At 49.3% G+C, this 25,548-nt stretch overlaps 1 protein-coding gene across 4 annotated transcripts in view; it reads left to right on the forward strand.

The window, feature by feature from the left end:
* The first annotated feature begins 1,266 nt into the window (after window positions 1-1,266).
* The window catches only part of LOC116947842 (girdin-like), a 74,895-nt gene continuing 50,613 nt past the window's right edge, over window positions 1,267-25,548 (forward strand). For 3 of the 4 annotated variants that reach the window (XM_076071087.1, XM_076071090.1, XM_076071089.1), the window contains exons 1-2: window positions 1,267-1,928; window positions 4,702-4,808. In XM_076071087.1, the coding sequence (XP_075927202.1) occupies window positions 1,866-1,928; window positions 4,702-4,808 (170 nt within the window). In that variant the 5' untranslated portion in view covers window positions 1,267-1,865. The remainder of the gene's footprint in view (window positions 1,929-4,701; window positions 4,809-25,548) is intronic. The other variant, XM_076071088.1, reaches the window with a different exon arrangement.

Below are 25,548 nucleotides of genomic sequence, written 5' to 3' on the forward strand. Positions count from 1 at the left end.
GTCATGGGACGGAGACCCAGCAGGCGCCATCGGTTGACCGACCGAAATGACTGGCAGATGCGACCAGCTGTAACCCCCCCTTATGTGCCAACTTTGCTGTATTTTATCCGCCCGGCGCTCCGCTCGTCGTTGTTGTGAGCGTTGTTGTTGGAGGGTGACTGCCTTCCAACTGCCCAGTAGTAGCGTCCTTCACGAGACTCCTCAATATAGGGGCCAATTTTGACACTGCTGTCAACCCCTTACCAGTGCCTACCTTATTCCAAACAAATTCAGACCTTATTGGTCACCCCGTGCTCTTATAAATCTCAATGTTCATCCTACAAAGTCCCCATCACAAGGAAAAAACGCAAACAAATATACCCATTTTTTCTGCCCGTATTAAAACGGCTGTACGCCGTATGGACCTGAAAAATAAATTTATTTGTACAAGTGTAATGACAGGGTGCCACCTGCCGGCCTGAAGGGGTAATCGCGGTTATGGGTATATTACGTAATGCCTAATTATGAGGGGGGCGTATCTGGGGTAAAGGTGAAAGGCGGAGTCAGTCGAAGCTCCGGGAACCTGCTTGAAGGTTCTGGAAGTGGGCGTGACCGGAGGCGGGGCTTGGCCGCGCCGGGGTGTATATAAGGGGGACCGAACCAGAGGTTCGGTGCTGTTGCGGGTCCTGGCTGCGTCGCTGCTCGCCATCATCGCTCTCCGTCGTTCGACCACGTGGCCGATCTTCTGCAAGGCTCTCATCGTCGCTGCGCTAGTCGGACAGCTGCGTAGTTGTACGCCGACGATGGAGTTGTGTGATAGGGTCGGCGATGTGTAGCTGCGTTACATAAATGTATGGGCCAGTGTGTTCCTAATAAATAAGAAGCCTTCTACACGACGTGTCTCGGAAGCCGCTCACTACACAAGAATACGGGTTTAAAAACCGTGTGGTTTGACATGTTTATGGGTTACCAGTCACCGGCAAGTCCACGATACCGTATATTTAAACACACTTATATGGCCCATATAGTATTCATATTACCATAAGCGAGAATCCCATAGTGGGGGGTGGGTGGTAGGTGGGTGGGGGGGTGGTGGGTGGGAGGTGGGTGGGGAGGTGGGGGGGGGTGGTTGGTGGGTAGGGGTGGTGGGGTGGTAGGTGGGTGGGGGTGGTGGTGGGGGGGTGGTAGGTGGGTGGGGGTGGTGGTGGGTGGGAGGTGGGGGGGCGGGTCTTATACCAACGGGCCACGTCAATCATCCCTGGCGTCACCGCCCCTCGGGAGCTTCCCACCCACGGGGTCCCCGCTCCGCCCTCTCCCACACACCAGCGGTGCCTGCGCGCCTAAGCAACTCGCCCGCGGGCTGCTGATGTGGTTTGGTTTTGTTCTTCTTGTAGCCCCCCTACCCACCCACCCACCTAAGTCTCGTCGATAACTTAACCGAAATAAATCGCTCGTTCTCCCGCAGTAGGCGGTGGCAGTGACGACCTCGCCCCCCACCCCCCCTTGTGAAAGGGTGAAGCCTCGGGACACGAAGGCGGGCGGGCTGGGTAGTCGCGGTGGTGGTGGGTGGGTGGTGATCACGCGTTTTCTCATTCGATTCGTTGATAGCGAGAGCGAGACGAGTGATTCAAATGGGAATTTGAATAGCGAACCGCCCGCCCTGGGGCCCCCATTGTGCACCTAACGGTGCCGCAGCCGCCGTCCGCGCCGGCGAGTTCGGGGTGGGAGACGCGGGGCGCGCGGGGTCGAGAGCCTCCGTCCGACGGTGGTTTAAGATGTGCTGGTGAAGATGACGGCGGCGGCGGTGGTGGTGGTGGTGAGGAGGAGCGATATTTGGTAGTTCGTTGTTGGGAGAGAAGAGGAAGAGAGACGGGGAAAAGGGAGCGATGGAGGCCGAGGGTGGATCGTCTGCAATGGAGGAATTCATGGGGACACCGCTCGCCACATGGGTGAGTAGTAGTTGTAGTTCGTGGGCTCCCCCATCGATTGTACGCACGTATGGTTAAGACGTTAGGGCACGTAGGTTTAATGCGGTGATGTTTTCACGGTGAATTTTTTTGCGGCTGTAAGTGCTATGTGGCGTGTGTGTGTGGTGTAGGGGGTACTGTGCCGTGCATCAGTTGCCATGGACGCGTGTCCTGCTCGCTCTACATCGTGGTAGTCGTGTTAACAATCGGAGTTATAACAGTCGTGTACGCCATGTTACACGTATTATTTTTTTCTATTTTAATGTTTTACAGTGCGCGTCAAAATGCATGGTGAATACATCGTAGAAGCGACGAGTCGTACGGAGCGCTGCGACTTGTCGTGCATCAGTTGCCAGGGACGCGTTGCACTGCTCATTATGCACAATATATTTCGATACAAATCACGGGTAATAACAATCGTGTGTGTGTGTACACACACGGTTGTGCAGTAATGTTTGGCAGTGCAAATAAATGCAACGTGCGATGCTATATACATTAAGTGATGTGCCGTGTATCGGTTGCCATGGATACGCCGTACACCGCTCCACACGACATTTACACCAATTAATAATAATCACGCGTGGTAATAATAATTGTCATGTATGCACGAATGTAATGCGCAACATAATGCGGTGTCGCATAAAGTACACGGCTGTCGTGTTGTGTACGATCTGTTGCTATGACTGCGTCAACTGCACAGTCCACATACACGGTACAGTACACAGCACGTGTAAATCGAACGCACACAATCTTTTCATGGCCATCGTGACGGACTCTATATCGCGATTTAAAGTCATTGATCGCACTTTAGTTGATTTCACCGCGGTGCACTAAACGCAATGGTCGCTTGTAAACGTGTCGTCATTTATACAGCTGTCACCCGACACCGAATACTGTACCCAGTATGTACAGACTCAAAAGAGGGGCGATCATCGAGCAGTGGATTGGCTATACAGTACGGTGCACACGAGTCAAACGTGATGCAGCTGCCGATGCAACAGCAGTAGCCGACGTTTCAGCGATCGCGTCTGGCCACATTGTGTTGTTGACGAACGTGTGGTGGAGAGTGGGTTTTATGTTTTCCGTGTCTTTATTTAGTGTCAACAGCGGGTAACGATGACAAGGGTCTCAGACACGTGGCCGTTCACAAATAAAACCGGAACGGAAGAGAAATCCGCAAAGTAAAATGTATAATACAACAAGACGCTGTTTATTTGTAATTACATCAACGCAATGCACATTTCCCCTATACGCTTTTACATACACACCGTATACATAAGTACTGCATTTTATAATCTGTGTATGAACCCAATATTTGCACAAATGGCTTGCCCGTATACAATATTACGCAATATACAGTTCACCCAATTCACATTTAAACACGAAAACAACAATTATTCGGTACAATATATTGTGATTCGAATATTATTTAAATATATGTGTATGTCATAAATATCTCCTCCTGTGTTATACATTGTTTCTGGATGATATACAGGGACTCTGTGCTTGGATCACGTTGCTATGGACACAAACCTTGCGTGCACACTGAGCTGTACACCACCACGCCTTGATACACTCTCTACCGTATACACAGCGCACCTAACGTACAAATAAAGCGTGGAATAACATTAACGTTCAAGACAAAATCTACTGCTGGTCGAAGGCATCTTCACACTGTGGCAGTCCATGGGGGAGGGGGGGGAGGTTACATGACCATACTTCCCCACGCTTGGCCAGTGCTGGTTATTGATAGCGACACAGGAGGTTTTGGGCAAAGACCAGATCAGATATTATTTCTCGCCACTGATGTTAGCCGTAGCCAGGAATCGAACAGGGGTTGGCTTGGTTCAGAGCACGAATGTGATGCATTGTTGAACTTCTTTCGCACCGTACGTAGCCAACCGTGATAATCGCATATAGTGTACAACTTATAATGAATGCCTTACACTGCACAAACACGTATACTTTTTTTCATAATCGATGTATGTGTGTGTATATCAAATTGAAGGTATAGATCCATTTGTCAATTCACGACTGGGTTGAAGGCCCTCAACCCCACTGTATCGGCCGTTGAGGTTTGACCGGTTCAGAAATCACTCGCCACTGATGTTGACCGTCGCCGGGAGTCCAACCGAGATGACCGTGTGCGGGGCGGCGGAGTGCGTTGACCACTGTGCCTTCACCAACCCCTGCCTATTTATTCCATAAAAATGTTCGTGTGGAAATGCACTTGAATATACATCTCTTAATATACTTGGTACGTAATGTCACGCATTAGTTGCTATATCACACAGCCCTATATCAGTCGCTACGGACGCACGCGTTGCGTCTCGTAAAATGCAAGTAGACGCATTTTAAGAGTCCTGTTATATTACACGGAAGTGGGGTTGGCAATGCACGGGGCGATTCATTTACAGATACACCACTCAAACAACACGTGCAAAAATGACGTCAAAAAACATTCAATTTCCATGGGTCTAACACGTCTGTCCACCAATCTCAATTCACTCATTAAATCTCCTAGCTCCGCTCTCCTCTGCAAGACAGACAGGGAGCTCATCGCTTCCATGGTATTCAATCGAGGCTTGCATAGACACGGGTGCGGTGTACAGATACAATGGATCACCCTGCCCCTATTAGCAAAACCCTACACGCCAACAACAGCAGCCGCGGTGCGGCACTACGCCTTCTAACGGATCCTTTTTTGTTCCGTCCCTTTCGTCGCCGCTGTCTCTCTGTTTTGAATGGGAACCAGGTCAGGACGTTCTCCCCAAAAAACGAGGCGGCGGCGGAGGAGGACACTTTGGCGGAGTACACCAAGCTGGTGGACGGCGTGTTCCTCAACGACATCATGCAGCAAATGTGAGTCTCATCCTCCCCCCCCACCACCCCCACCGTGCGGGAGGCGAGAGGGGCGGCGGGCGGCCAAATGTGTTGGCAACCGACCGTTGCCGGGGTCAGAGGTCACCACCAAGGGGGCACTGCATGGACCCCTGTGCTGGCGGGAGGGCGGACGGGTGGGGGTGGTTGGCAAGATGGCCCCGCTGGCCGTAAAGATGTACTTAACGGCTCTTAATGGCCGCACCAGGGCAACTCGTTTTATTAGTCGTCTCCAGACCCCGTTCAGGCCAGGAGGGATGGAGCCGCAGCGTTTAAGTGAGTCCTGGCAAAATCATTGTCCTGCCAGAATGTTTCCCGACACAGTAGCTTCTCCTATGTTTATATTCTTAGCGTACACTACCGTACACCATCATCGTAAAACGAGAATAGATTTTAAAAAATTGAATCGTGACCCTGAATCACGACGGAGAGAATCGTTGCACCCCTTGTAACATTGCACAATGAATAACAAGTTACGTATACGTATATATGTTGAATTTTTTTCGCACCGTACGTAACCAACCATGCTAATCCGAGGTGTGGGGGGAAGGACAACAAACTAAACACAAAAAGCAGTTCTAAAGAAATGAGTTTTCAATCTAGATTTAAAAGTGCATAACTCCAATGGCTTCCTAATATCGGAAGGAAGAGCATTCCAGACAGCTGCAGAAGCGCATCTGAAAGCGCGCAATGGTTAGTTAAAAGCCACTGAGGATGACCGGAGTTTGCTTGATGTTTTATTCCCCTTGACGAGATGAAATGAAGAACAACATATTGGATTGGAGCCTTCCCATGCCGTGCAGTTCACGGGAGTTATTTGAGCATATTCCACCATGCAAATCAACGCGGGGTTGGTGAAGGCGGGGAGCACAGACTATGCCCTACACCGCTCCCAGTGTTGTGTTATGAGTTTATAATCACTCATACAAACACGTACAGTGCAGTCACAAAAGAAATGTGTATCTTTATGGGTTTCCATTTGGTTAAATGGAGCTCATTACCGTCATCATAGTTATCGTCTCATTCAAAGACGCATGATTGAGGAACGGACTGGAAGTCGCTGAGTCAATTGCGCTGTACGGTTTGACGTGGCGCTGTGCTCAGTAGTTTATGCAAAGCTCATTTTGGCTGCTGACCGTCCCTCGGGCAGTATCATGTGATGTGCCACTTTCAATCCGTCCAGCGCATGCCGGCCATGAATCCCTGCGCGTGTAATAGTTGTGTAATTGTTTGCTCCCATGACGATTTGATGATAGTGATTATCACAATTCAGGTTGACGATTAAATCCAGAGATCGAGTGTGATTATTTTACGTTGTTGTTGCCGCCGTTGCTGCTATCGCCGTGCACGTAGAATCTCTCGTGGCCGCAGGGGTCACGTGAACCCATTGACCTACAATGCATACGAATTGCAAATGATTGTTCGTCACGAGCGTGATTGGATGCAAGTGTCGTGAGTGTTGAGGATTGATTCTAATAGATGAATCAGCTAATCGATGTGTGCCCAGAATGTAAGCAACTGAGAAGATGCTCTGCACCCCATGCCCTGCAACAATTTAGAAGTGCACACGTGTAAAGTTCGCAAAAAAAAACGCCCATTGAGTTGGTTGGCAAGTGTCAACTTCATGGGTGTCTGTCATTATACTGATAAAGCCACTGGCAAGACAAAAATGGAACAACTGAAAGTTGTTCAAAAACAGCACGGAGAAACGCACGATTGGAAGCAGAAAGAGGAACTCATGGATCAGCAGACTAGACAACTCATTGTGATGACTGTTTTGGAAAATTGGCTCGCTTGGAACACATCGCAACAAGGGGGGTATGGGGGGAATGTTGGCTGATGGATGAGACCGGTGAAAGAAGGAACACACCTGAGAGGATAGCCACCGTGGAAATGGATCGACAGGGATCATATGAGGTGCAGGAGGAGAGGCATCGATCGTGACGGCGTTGGGGAGAGGCATTCATCCAGCAGTGGGTACACCACGACTGATGGCGATCGTGAATTATTGTTTCCTTTAAAGAAATACCTTGCATTTGTTAAACACGGATTTACCATGAAACGAAAATGGAAGGCAGTGTTGTTGCAGTGAGATACACAATGCCCTGTCGTAACAGCAGTGAGTGGCTGTGGCTACAGCCGCTGAAAAGGTGCGGCTGCTGCCGCCGCCGACAGCTCGCTGTGATGCCGCTTTTACAGCCATGAGTGCACATAAAAGAAAAAAGTGTATGCCCGTTTTGCCCTCGGTTTCAACTATTTTCACGACGTGATGGAGGGATTCATCCGGCAGTGGGTAAAACACGGGTCTACCATCAATCGTAAATGAAGGTGGTGTCGTTACAGTTAGATACACAATGCCCTGCCATAACAAAATTTTATTGAGCTGCTTCGCTCCTCACCACTGCCTCCTGGCCGGTGGAGGAAGTGGCAGCAGCGAGTTGCTGTGCCCACAACCACCGAAAAGGTGTGGCTGCTCCTGCCGCCGACACGTGGCGGTGATGCCGCTTTTACAGGCGAGGTAGCACGTAAAGAGAAGAGTAAACGCCCGTTTTGCCCTCGGTTTTCAGCTATTTTCACGGCATTCCTTTCTTGAGAGATGTCACCGGTTTACAGGGACAGGAGGGAGAGACTGAGGGGGGAGAGGTGGAAGGAAGGGAGGATGCGGTGGAAAGAGATGTCAGGATCAGTGGATGCCGACCAGAGTAGAGGCACTCAATGTGAATACTGTACGTGGAGAGAGAACATGTGAGCAGCCGACCCCAGGCAATAATGAGACGTTTTGGCTTAGAAGAAGAATTTATTGTGTGTGTAACGCCTCGTGCATTGTTGCACTTCATTTCTTTAGAACAGGTTTTTTTGTGTTTAGTTTGTTGTTATTCCCCTGCACCCTCCAATTTCCGATTAGCAAGGTTGGCTACGTACGGCGGGAATGAAGTTCAACATACGTACCTCGTGTTTTATACCTTTTAACTGTTGTAGGGGCTCTAACCTGCTTCTAATCAGGTGAACCAAATGTATATGTGCAGAATATGGACGGACTGCCACGTACAGTACAGATAGGGGTTTGATGATTCACCAATACCACTGTGATGCTTTGAATTGTCACAATTGTGGGGGGGGGGGGGTCGTGATTAGATTTGCGAATAGATTTTTTTTTGCCCTTGTAGTTGCATGTATAATCTACTGTGGTGTGGAGCCTACAGAATCTACCGTGATACGAACCTCCAGGATTTACAAGTGGTGCGAGTCTAAAAATGCATATATTATCAAATGTAGCGCTATGAACGTATACAATCTCTAGTCATGTTTACAGTGGTATGCATCTATTGAATATGTGTTCTAAATATATAATAACGATGACTTAAAACATTTTGTCAGTCAAATGCTTAGACGAAAGCCTCCCCATGTTGTGTTTGACCATGGGAGTTGTATCGCCATATTTCACTGCACCGATCGGTGTGGGTTAGTGCCGGTACGGTTCAGATATCGCTCCTAACTGACGTGAGCTGTGGCTGGGAATCGAACTCAAGTTGCCGTTTGTGCGCTGCGCTCACCACTGCACATCACCTCCATGCACTACTACTGATATAAATATTCAGAACGTATTGAGGTATAAAAACTGTAAAGACGCAGTACGAGTGTATGATTGTTACTTATACGTGCGGTGATTCGTTGCACATGTCGTAAATAGTGAGGATAAAATGTGACGGCTAAATCGTGGGGGTAGTTACATCCATAAGTACTGCACATAACCGGGGTATGCGAGTCAGCATTATCCCCGCGAATGCTGGCCGACCAAAAAACGAAGCAAAATTGCCTTTATTTTCTCCCATCCCATCCTGAAGCCGCAAGCCGTGTTACTTATCGTAAGCCGTAAACGTACACGTGCACCGCTTTGTGCTTTATAGGCGCAGCGTTTGTGTGAAGAGTGATGCATGGCCGTCCGTACACGTTTTGAACGTCGTATCAAGACGTGATGCATTAGAAAGGCTCGATAACTGCCGGGGTGCCGTTTGCAAACCGGCGTGGGTGGTGGTGGGGGTTTTTTTTATCAGCTGACAGGCAGCACAGGAAAAGCTGACGGATGATAATGGGAGTGAGGTGGGGGGCAGGGGGGGGGGGTGCCTGCCAGGTGAAACGCACTTGGCACGAGGCCGCGGCCGGTCCGCAGTGGCGGAGGTTGGGCGAGAGACGTTTTTGTGGCAGCAAGTGCTGGCTGTGACATCATCCGGCTTGTGCAGTGCGCACATCCACAAACGGGGTCGCAGGTGTATGGCAGCTAATAGCGCAATGGTGGTGACTCATGCTAGCCACAGCCGCACGGTGGTATAGAGCGGTGGGTAAATAATTAATAAATGTGTGTGTGCGTGTGTGTGTATATACAGCTGTTTAGTCAATCCCCTGCTGGTGGTCCACGGGCCCGTGCAGGTATTTCACTCTTGTCGGTACCGCCTGGGGTGGGTTTTGACAGCCGGCCACGCTCTCCTATCTTGTCTTCTGTCGTGTACGGTACGTGGCAGGTACCGGGAAAAACGCCCCCCCCCCCCCACTCGGCATAACAACCATTAGGTCGTCACCGTGGCACACGCCGCAAAGCATGCCGAGTTTGGCGGTCGGGGCAGGTGGTTGGGGGAAGAGGCAGTGGAGAGGTTCTGTAAAAATAATTATCAGAGAAAAATCGGGATGTAATCTTCTGCAGTTTTACGGGGGGGTGGGGGGGGGGCGCGGTGGGGGTCTTGTATAAATCGTTGCCGCCGCCCCCCTTATAACATTTTCCGCCGCCGTCTGCAAAAGCGCGGAGTCGTTGCCGTCGGTTTGTTTTCGTTTGGCGAGCGCCCGGGATGTAAGCCAATCCTCGGGCCATACGCGAGCAGCAGATGGCTCGGGGAGCTGGGCTCAGTGGGCCTGGTGGTGCCCTTTGTGTTGGGTTTTTGGGCCACGGCAGGGCCGGAGATATCACGTTGCTCGCGGCCTCGTGCACTCTCGCCCGCACGATCGCCCGTTTTTCCCATGACCCGCCGTACAACGATGCCGCGTCGTTAGTCTCGGAGGGCCATTACTGATGAGTTTAACAATCGATCGTATGGTTCATCATAAGAACAACTATAATAATAACAATGCAAAATAATTTACAGCCTCTTTGCCAATCCACCACCGGATGAAGCCATCCCCATGCTGTTTACCCATATTTCACCGCACCGGTCAGAACGAGCCAGGTGAAATATGAGCGCCCAGGACCTGTTCGGATATCACTCACCACTGATGTTCAAATGTGCACTCTTTTAAAATCACGAAAAGTTGATGAAGCTCATTATCTGGGGATCAACATTTTAATCTGCTCTTGCTTAGGAGAGGATTGGGGGGTGGCTGGGCTTGGAGTAAAAGTGCCCTGTGTACACCTTCATAAAATGTCCGTAATGTTTAACAATTCCTTCGGTTGTAAGACGATCAGACCCACTGTAGCAATCTGCATTGAAAACGGCGTGAAAGGCAAAACGGGCGTTAATTAAATTATTCAAGGATGTGAAGTCATCGCCTTACACTCTACGGGACCGAGGTTCTGGAGGCGTCTACAATTTCAGTAGTGGCACTGTCATATGTTTTTTTTTAACTGGATAGCACTTAGATCAATGCATGTTGGTGACTTTGTCACAACAATTATAATGCTGTCTCTGTTTAACCAGGAAGGCCTCACTGAGCCTCAAGATACTTACTCAGGATGGTCCCGCTTGGGGGATGCGTGGCCGATTGCAATTAGATTATTTTTTGTTATACGAAAGGAGAAAATGCTAACTCTGCACGAAGAAGGCATACATTTACCGCGTAGGTTTCTGCCGTTGTGCGCTCTGGCTCTCTCACCACGTGTTGTTTGGAACGACATCCGACGTTTCGCTCCGCGTCCTGAGAACTCCTTCGGCAACCGAAATGTGTGGAGCGAAACGGCGTGACACTTTTGCCAAACAACAGCCCAAAAAACTCATCGGAGAGTTGTGAAGCAGCTTAAACCTACTTTCTATACTTTCTCCAACGGGCATTTCATTACTGTGCAAGCCTGCCCCTAGGCCACTAGAATAAAGACATGCCACTTAGCCATTACTTTATCATATTGGCGCAAGACAGTGGAAACAAATAACAAAATGAGCAGTGTACACCTACGGGCTATGTGCCCATGGATTGCGATGATGATGACTTGGCCATTAACAGGCCAGTTTTCTCCAGTGACTCGGTTGTTACTGGCGGACGTCCCCATCTACTTCTGTTGCACATTAGAGAGAGTTTGAAAATGAACGGTCGTTGGCCCACTGGAATTTTTTGGTGAAAATGATAAATTACAGCCGTGGTGGCGGCTGCCGCGAATTTGGATGTCGTAACATTCCAAAGTGTGTGTGCGTAACTGCCCGTGAATGCATTTTTATCGCCCCTTCTTGTGGGACTGTTTTCGCAGGTTCTCCTTCCGATATTAGAAAGCCACTGGAACTATGCACTTTTAAATCTATATTGAAAACTCATTTCTTTGAAACTGCATTTTGTGTTTCGTTTGTTGTCCTTTCTCCCCCCCCCCGCACCTCCGATTAGCACTGTTGGTTACGTATGGTGCGAAATAAATGCAACGTATATACGTACACGTCACATGTTATTCATTGTACAATGTTATTCGGGGTGCAACGATTCGCCCCGTCGCGATTCAGGGTCACGATTAATTTTTTCAAAATCTATTCTCGTTTTACGATGATGGTGCACGGTAGAGCCCCTAGTGTACATGCAGAATATAAACATACGAGCAGCTACTGTGTCGGGAAACATTCTGGCAGGACAATGATTTTGCCAGGGTTCACTTTTACGCTGCGATTTAGCACTGTTGGCTACGGACGGTGCGAAAGAAGTTCAACATACATGCATACATACGCCACACGTGCAGAACACTCATTAACGGAATTGCCCAAACATGTGGCCGTGCAGGACCCTGCTGGAAAAGCCTGGAAATTCGGCGAGGTTTTTATGCACAAGTCAGTGGCAGTTATATAACCACATATGTGCATCGGCTTAGTGGCTATGAGATTGCTGTACAACACGTGGGTTTGTTATAAACCCATCTGTGTGGACTCATGAGTATCATCACCTCACTTGTGTGGATCTCTTCTGGGTTTCTTTAGTTTCCTTGCACATCCAAAACAGAAACCGCTCTTCCCAAAGGAATTAATTGGTCAGATATTTAAATACAGGACCATCTTGAAAGGGCGCCTTGAGACTCAGAGAGCCTTGCCTTGGGAAATGCATACCATTGTCATAATATTATTACATCTCAGGATTGCAAGAGATGACAACAACTTCGGGGAGAGGCCTTTGTCCAGAAGTGGATTTACCATGACTTACGGCATACACACCAACGGTGTGCATTTTCAGTCGGGGATTACACAATGTCCTGTACGTGTGGATAATCGTTTGTGCGGTCGCTGTGTTTACTGCAGTGTGGCTGAGCCGCATTGTCCCGAAATTCTTTAGTGTCAAGAGCCGCACGTTTTAAAGTTTTATGAATTCTCAACTTTGGTCACATCCCCTTTCTGGCCGCGCCGTTGCTGAGCGCTAGGAATGCAAATCGCATCGGCACGAAACACCCCGCGGCTCCAACCTGGAGCGATTTGCTTTAGTGTTTTGATAGAAGGTTTTTCTCCGGCTTGCTTTTTTTTTGCTTGTTGGCAGAAGTCCTCCGAGAGCGGTCGTTATATCCATGGAAATGTGGAATTTCAAACGCGCGGCCGTTGGGGGGGGGGGGCTCTGCCAACATGTTCAAGTCGTTTTTTTTTTATTTTGCGAGAGAGAGCGGGAAACTTTGGTTAAAGTTTATTAATGGCCACCCGTCTTTTGTTATGGATGCGTCACCAGCAATAATGTAAATCGGTTAACGACGCGATGAAGAAGAGCGTTTGTTTGCACTGATTTACCGCGTGCTGCCATTTCAAATCGCGGTGGTGACGGCGGTGGCGGTGACTGCTTTCACAGAGCGAGAGCCATAGATTTTACGTGTGCCCGCCGTTCAGTGAAGGTCCGATTGCTTTTAACGTCACTGTGAGTCTCTCCCTTGTCCAGGCGCTCAGCTCCCGGCCTGACCCCGGCAGGGCTTCCATCATGCTTGGGCAGTGACATCACTGCGTGGTGCATAGGTAGTCACGGGGTGTGTGGGGGGGGGAACGTGATGCGCGTGGCGAAGTATAATGAGTTTAACAGCCTCGTGACCGCCGGAGAGAACCACCGAATGGCGAGCAATTGCGCTCGCTGTCTTTGGCCAAGCGTGCGTGCCAACATGTTCGCGCTTGCTCTTGACACCGCAAAGCAATGCTGCGAACGTTTCACGAGTGTGAGGCTTAGCTGTAATTGACACAAATATGGCATTTGTCCCACTCGTGTGGAGTCTGCCTTGCTGGTCCTCTTTTTACACTCAGTTCTGCACACGGCCATCATGTATGTATGTATGTTGAACTTCTTTTGCACTGCACATAGCCAACCGTACTCATCGGAGGTACGGCGGAGGGACAACAAACTAAACACAAAAAGCAGTTCTTTAGAAATGAGGTTTGAATCATCTCCACGTCCTCTACATCCTGACTCACCGGAAGGAACCGTGTACCGTATGTCTAGGCCTGACTCTCCATCTCCACTCATGTACATTCATGATCATCAACTTTCTTGATTCGATCTGGCTTTCCTCTTATTACCACATGTCCTAGCCATCTGAATTGAGAGGGGGATGGTTGTCATCTGGTAGGAAGCCAGCTACAGTGAGGGAAAAAAGTATTTGATCCCCTGCTGATTTTGTACGTTTGCCCACTGACAAAGAAATGATCAGTCTATAATTTTAATGGTAGGTTTATTTGAACAGTGAGAGACAGAATAACAACAACAAAAATCCAGAAAACGCATGTCAAAAATGTTATAAATTGATTTGCATTTTAATGAGGGAAATAAGTATTTGACCCCTCTGCAAAACATGACTTAGTACTTGGTGGCAAAACCCTTGTTGGCAATCATAGAGGTCAGACGTTTCTTGTAGTTGGCCACCAAGTTTGCACACATCTCAGGAGGGATTTTGTCCCACTCCCCTTTGCAGATCTTCTCCAAGTCATTAAGGTTTCGAGGCTGACGTTTGGCAACTCGAACCTTCAGCTCCCTCCACAGATTTTCTATGGGATTAAGGTCTGGAGACTGGCTAGGCCACTCCAGGACCTTAATGTGCTTCTTCTTGAGCCACTCCTTTGTTGCCATGGCCGTGTGTTTTGGGTCATTGTCATGCTGGAATACCCATCCACGACCCATTTTCAATGCCCTGGCTGAGGGAAGGAGGTTCTCACCCAAGATTTGACGGTACATGGTCCTGTCCATCATCCCTTTGATGCGGTGAAGTTGTCCTGTCCCCTTAGCAGAAAAACACCCCCAAAGCATAATGTTTCTACCTCCATGTTTGACGGTGGGGATGGTGTACTTGGGGTCATAGGCAGCATTCCTCCTCCAAACACGGCGAGTTGAGTTGATGCCAAAGAGCTCCATATTGGTCTCATCTGACCACAACACTTTCACCCAGTTGTCCTCTGAATCATTCAGATGTTCATTGGCAAACTTCAGACGGGCGTGTATATGTGCTTTCTTGAGCAGGGGGACCTTGCGGGCGCTGCAGGATTTCAGTCCTTCACGGCGTAGTGTGTTACCAATTGTTTTCTTGGAGACTATGGTCCCAGCTGCCTTGAGATCATTGACAAGATCTTCCCGTGTACTTCAGGGCTGATTCCTCACCGTTCTCATGATCAATGCAACTCCACGAGGTGAGATCTTGTATGGAGCCCCAGGCCGAGGGAGATGGACAGTTCTTTTGTGTTTCTTCCATTTGCGAATAATCACACCAACTGTTGTCACCTTCTCACCAAGCTGCTTGGCAATGGTGTTGTAGCCCATTCCAGCCTTGTGTAGATCTACAATCTTGTCCCTGACATCCTTGGAGAGCTCTTTGGTCTTGGCCATGGTGGAGAGTTTGTAATCTGATTGATTGCTTCTGTGGACAGGTGTCTTTTATACAGGTAACAAGCTGAGATTAGGAGAACTCCCGTTAAGAGTGACACCTGGGAGCCAGAAATCTTTCTGATTGAGAGGGGGTCAAATACTTATTTCCCTCATTAAAATGCAAATCAATTTATAACATTTTTGACATGCGTTTTTCTGGATTTTTGTGTTATTCTGTCTCTCTGTTCAAATAAACATACCATTAAAATTATAGACTGATCATTTCTTTGTCAGTAGGCAAATGTACAAAATCAGCAGGGGATCAAATACTTTTTTCCCTCACTGTATAAAACTACCACTATACTATTATTACTGGTCCAATCATGTATAGTGTGATACAGTACAATCTGGATTGATATGGCATCGCATCTAAAAGCAAACGCATCTCAATGCGTTGTGTAGAATTGAAGAGGGCATGCATGTCGTGGGGAAAGGAGGAATGTTTATTTTATAGAGAGACAGTCATAAGCAGAGGTGAATCGGAAAGTGTTGTGTCTTGACTTCAGAATCAGAATATTTCTTTATAGTGGAGGAATCCGAAGAGCTATGAAGCCCCTTTTCACAGATGTCCGGACTTGAACAGGGACAAGGAGTCCACGGCATGGACGGGTCAGTGGGAGTGAATTGTAGGGGAAAAGGAGTGACCTCCCACAAAGCAAAGGCATCTGTTGGAGTAGAGAGCATGTAAAAAATGCCACAAGCAGAAAATATGAAGTGGGCTAATGTGTGTAGTAATGGCCCTTCTACAGAGTAGAGTTAAAGCTGGGCGACCTCGGGAAAAAAACATCTTTACTACTCTTTGTCACCCCTATAGATGTGTGATATTTCCCTGTGTTTTTGTTCTATAACATGCACTGCAGCAGAAAATCCTGCCCACACATTTTTGTGTGTGTGGAATATGAAACCTAAAAATAGAAAGCGGGCACTTTGGTTTTTGCAAATGCACCCTTGCAAATCGGCACCACTGGAGCGTGCTGCACTCTGGCAGCCACTGATCCGGAAGATAATCGCATCGTTAACGTCAAGCTCCCAGCCTCACACCTCTGATTAGGAAGGTTGGCTACGTACGGCGTGTACATGCATACAACATGTCTTTGCCTGGGGCTCAGCGAAACTTCAAAAACCACGGAGAGATACGAAATCCGTAGACGGTCCGGCCATCCTCGTTTGAATATCTGGGGGGACCCAACAACGATACAAAAATAAATTCCGTGGCAAGCGATGATTTACCCGTCAGCCGGGGAACTGTGTTGTGAAGGTCTCCATGGGTAATTCAGCTGAATATCATGGCTGGCGTTTCATTTTCGGCACCCGACAGGATCGGAAGCTTTTGTTCGCCATGGCGACGGCGTGGCATGCGCAAATTGCCATTCTCAAACGTTGACTGATGGCGTAATTGCAGTGGGCGAAATGACTGGAGAGGAGCTGGGCCACATTGTCAAGCCGCTTTTTGTACGCCCACCGAGCGGAACGAAGAAGCAGGGCAGTGTGTTTTAATTAAATAAGTCACGTGAGGTAAATATTAATAACAATGGTGGTGGTAATGACAGCAGCAATGTTGTCATTGCTGTGCAGCCAGGGCCATCCATAGGTGGGTGCGGGGCCGGGAACAAATCACACCGTGCGGGTCCCACGACGCCTTCCAACTAAACCGGAAGTATTACATCTGACACCGTGACATAAAAGCATGGGGCCCCTCAAACCGCGGGGCCCAGGGAAGTCACCCCGATTCGCCGCACCCTTGGGACAGCTCTGCGTGCAGCGTTGTCGCACGGCTGTGCTGTAGTGAGACATGGTGGACACCTTTGTAAAGCGGCAGTGGAACAAAAACTCGCCGGTGGATAAATGTGTACTCTGTGGGGAAAAAAAGTGGAGCCCTGCGATTGCTCGCTATCTCCACCGCTGGTGGAAGGGCCTCCGCTAGAGGGAGCTATCTAGAGCCACTCCCGAGAGGGTAGTTTGACCCTCACTTCCACGCTGAATAACTGCTGTGGTGTCCTTGTTTATACTGTTGGGTGGACAGAAGTCGGGGAGGGGGGGTGGTGAGGATGGGGGTGGGTGTGGTGAGGAACGGGGTGGCGGTGGTGAGGATGGAGGTGGGGGGTGGTGAGCAGGGAGATGACAACACTTATTGAGACACCGTAATGAGACGAGAGAGCTCGGGCAAGAGAACAGCGGAGAGGGAGACGGAAGAAGAGAGCGTCTAGATAAAGTTTTGAAGCGGTTCGGTTCACAAGGACGCACCGTGCGCGCTCGCATTACAGGAAATAAGGGACGGGAAGAGATGGAGACGAGGCACTTGTCGGCCACCCCGGTTCGGGGACCACGCGTGGCGGAGAGATGTGGCAAATGAGAGCGGCAAGCGCACGGTCGAGGTCGACGTGCCGACGATTGGGAGGTTTGGCGCCGACGTTGAGCGGCGGCGCCGCGAGTTCGTTCGGGTGTTGCCCTCCTGAAGGTGTCGTCCTCCAGAGAGGACGTTAGATTGTAGAAGGCGATCCGTGACACAACGGCCGCTCAGCCAGGTGGTGTCCCGGGGCCTGTCTTGTCAGACGTCGAGTTTGAAGCCCCCGTTAATGAGAGACCGGACATGGCGCTCACGTTGAGGGGTGCCCTGTCAGTGTCATTTGCGGTGGCGTCGTATTAAAAAGTGTTGATTGAAAAAAAACGCCACTCGCGCGGGGTGGGTGGGGGAAGTATGGTCAAACAAATCCCCCCTAAAGCCTTAATCCAGCAGCAGTTTGACAAAGGGGCTGTAAGTTATTGTAACGGAAAGATACATAATTTATTGTTTAAACCCACATGCAATGTAACTGGTATTGGTCAAACATCCCTACGCTAATAGGATACCTGAAAATGATCTAATTGAGATTGCACTCGGCTACTTTGCCCGCAACTGGTAGAACTTGGCAGGACCCTTCTGACAGAGCCTTGAGGCCTTTCCTGGGTAAACGAGCGCCGTAGCAATAACAACAGTCGGGCGACGTTTTGGATAATGGCCCTTTGTGAGAGCAGGGAGAGAAAGGACAGAGAGATTGCCTGACTTTATAGTTGATGATCGTACTTTATACCGTGGGACCCTCTCTCTCTCTCCTGGCAGCGATGCCACTGTGCCGTTTGCCGCGTTATTGTTTGGGGTTTTGCCTTGTCTTAACGAAGGCACGCTTCCCTTACGCTCGTTGGCGAGTCTACCGGGCCGGCTCGTGAGCGTGCGTGCTACGCCAATCGATCGTTCGTTTGCATCCTTTATTCACGGCCAGGTGACATCCCTTCGAGGATTTTGTATCCTGGCTCTGTAAGAGACACGCCCGTGCTGCGTGACACAGCAGGGCACGGCCATCGCAGTATCGGTTGCGGTCTTCATTTTCGCAGGGACCAGTGGCGATAAGGAATACATTAGTGAGTCAGTAGTCAGGATAAATGCTGCTGCTGCTGGTGCTGATTATAATAATAGCAAACAGCTCGTAATGACGATGAATGCTGATAATAATATTTAACACAAAAAGATTGAAGCATTATGTGCCTTATTCTGGTTCTCGGCAGCATTTTTTTTTTCACCACAGTGAACATCTCGGTCCTTAACGAAAAACAAACCATGCACACAATGCAGCCGGTATTGGCCAAGCATCCCCAAACGCCAAAACACTACCTGGAATTTACCCAAATTAGGATAACGCGCAACAGCTACACATCGCACTCCTAACTGCAAATACTTGGCAGGACCCTCTTGCAAAAAAAGTTTTCTTGAGGCTGTTCATGTTTAAACATGCGGAAGCGTCACTATTGAAAAATAATCAAACCTCGTCGTGCGTTCTAATGGACGCAGAGCTGTGGTTCGGGACGATGCGGTAGCGCCGCTTGAGAGACAGCGGCGTGGAGGGGGGGGCGCAGGGTGGCTCTGCAGGCCTGGTGTTTCGGATGCTGTTGTGCATTTGCAAAGGCCCGCTTCATGTGTGCCGTGTCTCGCGTCACGCGACGTCGCTCCCCCACCCAATTAATCGAGAATGGACCCACAACGTTGACGTTTGCGCATCTGCTGGACGCGGGGTTTTAATTAATTATATCATACTTCCACGGTCACTCGCAGGACAGGCTCCACATTAGACCTAATTAAAACTGACCCGCCGCGCTGCAGACGGATGGCCCCAATTAGCCGTGGCCGCCACGGGTTAGAGGTCGCAGCCCGGAGAAGCCGGGAGGTTGTAAAACCATGAGCCCAGAACAGATATTTGACTTGTTGCCAATAACCGTGGGTCACGTGATAACCATTTGATATGAGTGGGATGTCAAGGAATTCACTCGGCCATATAAAAACGTCGGTACGACTGAAGATAGTACCAATTTTTGCTCTGGTCCATGGACTATTGTCAGTCACTCGTGTTGCAGCATGTTCTGAAACTTGGAGCCAGATTCCAACGTTATTCACCTTGGCGAATAACCACAGCCGTTGGTGATGGAAACATCGGCGCACTTTATCCAAAAATTGGGAAGAAAATGGACATTCACCAGCACGCGAATCGGGTCACGGTAGCAGCACTGTAAAAAAAAAATGTATAATGATGATTATGATGATGATTTTAATACAATTTATTTACGTCGAAGAGCCTCACTGAGTCGCAAGATAAGTTTTCAGGAGGTTCCTGCATTGGAATGCGTGGCCAGTACCCTCGGTGAATGTCTGGGACGTGAGAGGCAAACCGAAGAAACCGGAAAAAAGAAAATCCTCACCACGTCAATGCGGGGCCAACAACTATCGCTGCCATCTCCCGGCCACCTCGCAACATATGGCAAGCCCTGGTGGTCACCCATCCGAGTACTAATCCAGCTCAGCCCTGCTCAGCTTCCCAGATTGGGTGCATTTAGAGTGATTTGGTCAGAGGCTTGACTCCTCTGAGCCGCTCGTTTCACCAGAATCACCTCCAGCGCGGTGACTTACGACAAACCCTATAGATTTCATCGACCTGACAGCGCGGGCGGCGATATTCGGGTGCACTCCGGTTGAACGAGCACTCGCTCCCTCCCGTTGTTCTAATGGACACGGAGATGTGATTCACGCCGAGGTTGCAAGCGCAGCTTGGGAGGTGCGGAAGCACTGCTTGGGAGGCAGCGGCGGGGAGGGGTGCAGGGGGTGTCCTCGCAGGCCTGGTGTTTCAAAGCGTGCCTGTGCGCAACCAATAAAGAGTTCCATTATTGTGGTCGGCACTGGAGCCAGTGGGAGTCGTGCCTATGATCTCCGTGGGGCTCCCCGGGGCAGAGCAAGCGGTGTGACACACAATACGGCTGGCCCCACAAAGCCGCGGTTTGTCCGACTCGGCCGCCCGATTCGAGGCATGGCGTTATTAATTTAACCGATTTAGCAGCGGTGGAAGGTTTTAAAAACGGGCCTTATCCTTTGAGATGGGGGGGGGGGCTTGAAAGAGTTGTGATTGTCTGTCTGCCTTCCAGAATACCCACAACTCTTGCTGTCACCCTCCCTCCTCCCCCCACCTCAACTGCAGTTTTATCTGTAATCGGTCAGGACGTTGGCATTTTTAGCGACGTCTGGGCATCGATTGCCGAATATTACGTTCGTGGTGTTCTCTGCCAGCGGCGGTTTTTCTAATCATTCCACCCCAAGTCGTTGCCGGGAAACGATGACCGCTGCGCTGGATGCTGCTGTGCTTCGAGACAACAACATAATATTACGCATCGATTTTATTTCCGGGCGTGTGTAGCCGGTGAGCTTCTCTCAAGTCCCTAATGAGGAGCAGCAGCAATCAAGCGAATGAGTGAGTGAGCGGGTGAGGGGAGAGCAGCAGACTAGCTGCCCCTTCCCCACCCCCCCCCCTTCAGCAAAACTGCAGAGGTTTGCAAAGTCCGGTCCCAGCAAAGAAGCCCGCGGTGCATCCCCCACGTCTGCCCCGGCGTGGTGCGGATTTTTCTCGCTTGCAACTCAAACCTATTTTCTCTCGCTAGCAGCTCTACTCCATCACATTTCCTGTAACTAGGGACACCGCTATAGATAGATGGTCGCCGTTGTGACCCCGAGGTGTGGGAGGGATCTTCGGATTATCGGAGAGGCATCTCGCTCGCTAAAAGTGCGTCGCGCGGGAGGTGCCGCGCCCCGACTCGAGCGCTATTTGTACGGGGCGGCAGCAGCACAGCCACTGCCGCCACCCCCCGCCCGCCCCCCCTGCCATCTCATGCCCAATTTGTGCGGTTTGTTTTGTGGAGAGCCCGGCTTGGCTCTGTGCAGGGACGGATGTCTGCTGGGGCGTGTAATGGAGTGCGTGCGTACAGTGCCGCCTGTCTTGCGGTTGCTGCACTGCCGTAGACACGTGATGCAAGGATGGGGCTGTAGTCTCTCCTGAGCGTAGAGAAAGTGTGGTGCTGTTGCTGCTCTCAAATGCCGAGGTTTAAGCGGCACCGCGTTTGCGAGCTAACGCTGACGCAGCTCCGCGCTTCCGAGGAGCCGTGTTCAATTCCCTGTCACGGTAGTTGATAAGAGACAAGAGGCCCCATGTCATCATTCCCCGCACCAGAGTCCATACCAACCACCCCTACTCCACTGGTGATGATGCCTTCGTCGGTGGATATATATTGTTTGATCTCGTTATTTACGCATTGAATCGTGTGTGAAAGAGTCAATGCGTGTTGACGTACGTTGCACACAGTGGGCTCACGTGAACCCCCGAAGCCGCTGTGGAGCCGACCGCACGTCCACTGCAGTGTTAAGTAAAGAATAGATTCTGGAATCGAATCGCCACGGTTGAATTTCGATGAATCAGAGTTTTTCGTGATTGGGGGTGCTAGGGGGGGGGTCAGAGTTAGATCGTCACGCCCCCTACTTTACGTACACGTGTATCCAGATATTTAAAAAATGCGAATGCTGCTGTAAGTCCACTGCATGCAAGTCACCTGTACATAAAGCAGTCCCCCTCCTTAACCGGCTTCCATTCCTCTCTTAAAGCCTCACATCTTCTCTATTGCCCATTCTCTACCCTCCCCTCGCCCCTCCACTCCTTCCCGTCCCTCCCCTACCCTTTCGTGATCCCCATAAGCACCCCTCTATCGCTGTCACTCATTCCTCAGTCCTCGCACTCCTCTGCCATCTAAATTATTTTCTTCCACTGTTTTTCAAACTATGCCAAGCGCCTTGAGTGAAGGTGCTCTATACATATATAATATTACATTAGATTGTTGGATTGCTTGCAGGCAGTGAGGTAAAGTGTTGGTGCACGTCTTACTTCCTTCCTCTATTTCTGGCCGGCGTGGAAAAGTCGACGCTGAGTGGCACCCACAGAGGGAAGTCTTGGTGTGGAGCGGAGTGGAATAAATACGAGCTCTATGTGCCCCAGCTGACCTTTCCTTTTTTTCCACTTGGTTATGTGGGTGCCACAGTGGCTAGGAGATATTAACTACCTCGCTTGGTTTACAGGAGGTCGAGGTTTTGATCCCGACCCTGACGCCTGCTGTACATTTGGAATTTTCATGTCTCTCTCTCTCTCCCCCTGGCCGCGTGGATTTTTCTCCTGGTCTTCCGGTTATTCCCTCCATATTTAGAAAAATGGTTTTAGAGTATTTGCCTGCCATAAATGCCCATGTGATGATGAGCAACTGCGTTTAGCTATCATTTGTGGGCAGGTAGCTTCTGAAAAAGAGCTGTATAGCTCCGTGGGCCTGACCTGGTAAGTAAAAAAAATGTGAATAGTTCAAATAGTTTTGTAGTTGACGTATATATGATTAATTTTCACGAAGAGTTTGAGTGCCCCAGAAAGCTTAGCGCCTCCTGCGCCTCTTCTCCTCCGCCACTGCATGCACTGTGCCGCATTCTGTGCGAGGAAGGGTGTAGGATTACACGCATTCGACCAGACTGATATTAATCGATGTTTTCAATTCACCGCATCCTCCTGCTCAGCCATTTGTGGTTGCTAATTCATCTTAATTCTAGAAATGCTCTCCCATTAGATTATCACGTAAAGAGTGCACGCACTGTATGCCTCTCGACGTACGTGCAAAAGAGATTGCGATTTGAGATTAATTAGCGTTGCTAATATCGCTCCCTCTTTAAGCGAAACATTTGGGAGCGAAATTACAAAAGCTCGCTTGCAATCCACGCCTACCAATTTTATTAACTTTATTGCGACTGTTAGCGACTGCCACGGCCGCCACGATGCTGTTGGGGGTGTTGCCCCCGGCGATTGTGGTGACCCTGGGCTGAATTACCAAGCCGGTCGCTGCCACCGCCACCCGCCACGAGCAGGGCTTCCCGCCCGGGTGGAGGTGTGGCAGTGACGACAGCAGCGAGGGAAAATGTAGATGTGCAAGATTGCGTATCGGGGAGCGCACGCGGAGATGGCGGTGGCTAATCGGGGACGGCACAAGCACGCACTGCCTTCCTTCCCTCCCCCATCCTGCCGTTAAGTTCCATGTGCCTCTATTTCCTGGGTGGCCCGCAGTCACGATGCCCAGTATGCGGGCACGAGGGACATAACGACTCGTCGATTCATGCTTTGAATTGGGGTAATAAGATCCTGGGTTTGATTCCTGACTTGGGCACCTCTGTGTATGTTCTCCCCTTGTTCTGCATGGATTTCCTCTGGGTTCTCATGGTCTTTTCCCATATCCAAAGAAACAACCAAAGATAGAATTTTAACTAGCATTTGCCAAATATCCCAATGCTGAAAAATGACTTGAAAATTACTCAATTGGGATCACACAGCAGCATAAAAACATTTGGCAGGCTCCTGCTGGAAAAGTTTTAGGTATCAGGTTTTCCTGGGTAAACGAGCACAATAATAATGAAATGAACCCTTGCGATTCGTGCGTTGAATAGTGCATGTAAGAATTAAATATTTTCATGATATAGGGTCGCGATACCATTCAAGAATCAATGTTTTATCAGCTGTAGCCAAATTGCAGCTCCTCTCGTGGCCATTGGGGCAACGGGAACCCATGAAATCCAACAATACGGTTTGAAAAATAGCAATATTTTCATATATTTGCTGTCCAGCGCTCGTGCCACGCGTTTCAGAATCGGAATTTACAGACGCGTTCTTTTTACTACTACCACTTCTTTTATAGGTTCATTTGCAGATTTCCGTAAATTCTTATGTCTCTTCCAAAATATGTGGCCAGTCTTTTGGAGTCGGCCTAAATTCCCTGTGGAGGGGCTCTCTCCAACTCCCTCTCGCGGAGGGCCCCGGCCTCCAGTTAATGGCGCGAGCAGGAAATTAGCAAAAAAGTTTAGACTCCGCAGATGATACCACGCACGAAGAGAAATCCGTCACTTGACTGTCCCGTGCCTCGTCAAAAAATGATAAGTAATGTTGATCCTTCGCCGTGTATCCATAAGTACAATTTGGAATGTGCAATTTTATTGAGGGACTACCGTGTGTTGTCTTGCTATGGTCTGGGACTGTTGTTGTTTTGCTGCCTTGCCCAAGCTTGCATTTATTTTGATTTAAGGCTTTCGTGACTGCAGTGATTCATATTCTTGGTTCTTTCGGTAAAGTCACGTTGAAGGGAAACAATAAAATAATAAAATATATATAAAACAATAAAATTTTCGCGACGTTTCGACTGCAACACAAGCAGTCATCATCAGGTGTGAAAACCAATGGCAAGAACATTTGAAAGAAGTGGTGGGTTTTATTTATTTATTTTTAAACGTTAGCGCCACGGAGAGCGATTTGACAGTTTATTTAGAAGGACGAGTCCATCTATGTTCGGAAAAGAGGAGGGGGGAGACGAAAAATTAATGTATGCTGTCTGAAAGCCACTGTAAGCGTGAACAATCAATTAAGATTCGAAATGGTTTATCAAATCCTTCCAATGATTGCTAAGCCAGAATCCATCTTCTCGGTTGAAATTGTCTCTGTGCTTGTATATGTGGATAGCCTCATGAACGAATCTCTCATGGTAGCCAGATGGCTTGCAAAGAACCTCTGTCTTGGAGAAGTCAATTTCATGTGAGCCTACTGAATTATAACAGTGATCTGCCACGGCCGAGGTGTTGGTCCTACCGTGTTTAAGGTCTGCTTTGTGTTCACGAATGCGGTCCGAGACATTTATTGTTGAAAAATTGGCAGCAATTTATATACATTTGAAATTTTTACTTTTATACTCGATTATGTTTTTTAAATGTATTTATTATTAGTGACTTGTTTACCTTTCCTATATTTTGCACCCATATCATTTTCTGACCCGCCCCTACTTGGCATCTGTGAAAAAGAGCTTCATAGCTCATCGTATTTCTCCAGTATAACAAAAAAAATTCTGATTCTCGTCGTCATCGACGCCGATCGCGGCGATCGCTGTGATGATGTCGATGACGACGACGACGATTATGATGATGGCGGTGGTGGTTCTTACTGAGCGCGTCGGTGCTGGCAGCAATCGGCGGTGCCAGGAAATCTCATCGAAACGCAGGCACCCCTCGGCACAATCATCCCCGGGGGATTCAGCGTCTCGGCCACTGGGAACGGCCGCTATGCTCGCCGGGAAACTTAAACAGTTGCCGCAGACGCCTCATCCCCAGAGGGATGGCTCGTGGGGTCAGGGGGGCCGCCCGGCACAGCTGTGTGCCGGGTTCACGGTTCCCCAAATTGGCGGTGGCCACCACGCATTTCACCGCAATAGCAGAAGCGTTGCGTTTTTATGTGCGTTATGGAAAATTATTATTACTAGCTTG

This window comes from Petromyzon marinus, chromosome 31 (genome assembly GCF_048934315.1).
Source record: "Petromyzon marinus isolate PM22_M1 ecotype Great Lakes invasive population chromosome 31, UKy_Petmar_22M1.pri1.0, whole genome shotgun sequence".
NCBI lineage: Eukaryota > Metazoa > Chordata > Hyperoartia > Petromyzontiformes > Petromyzontidae > Petromyzon > Petromyzon marinus.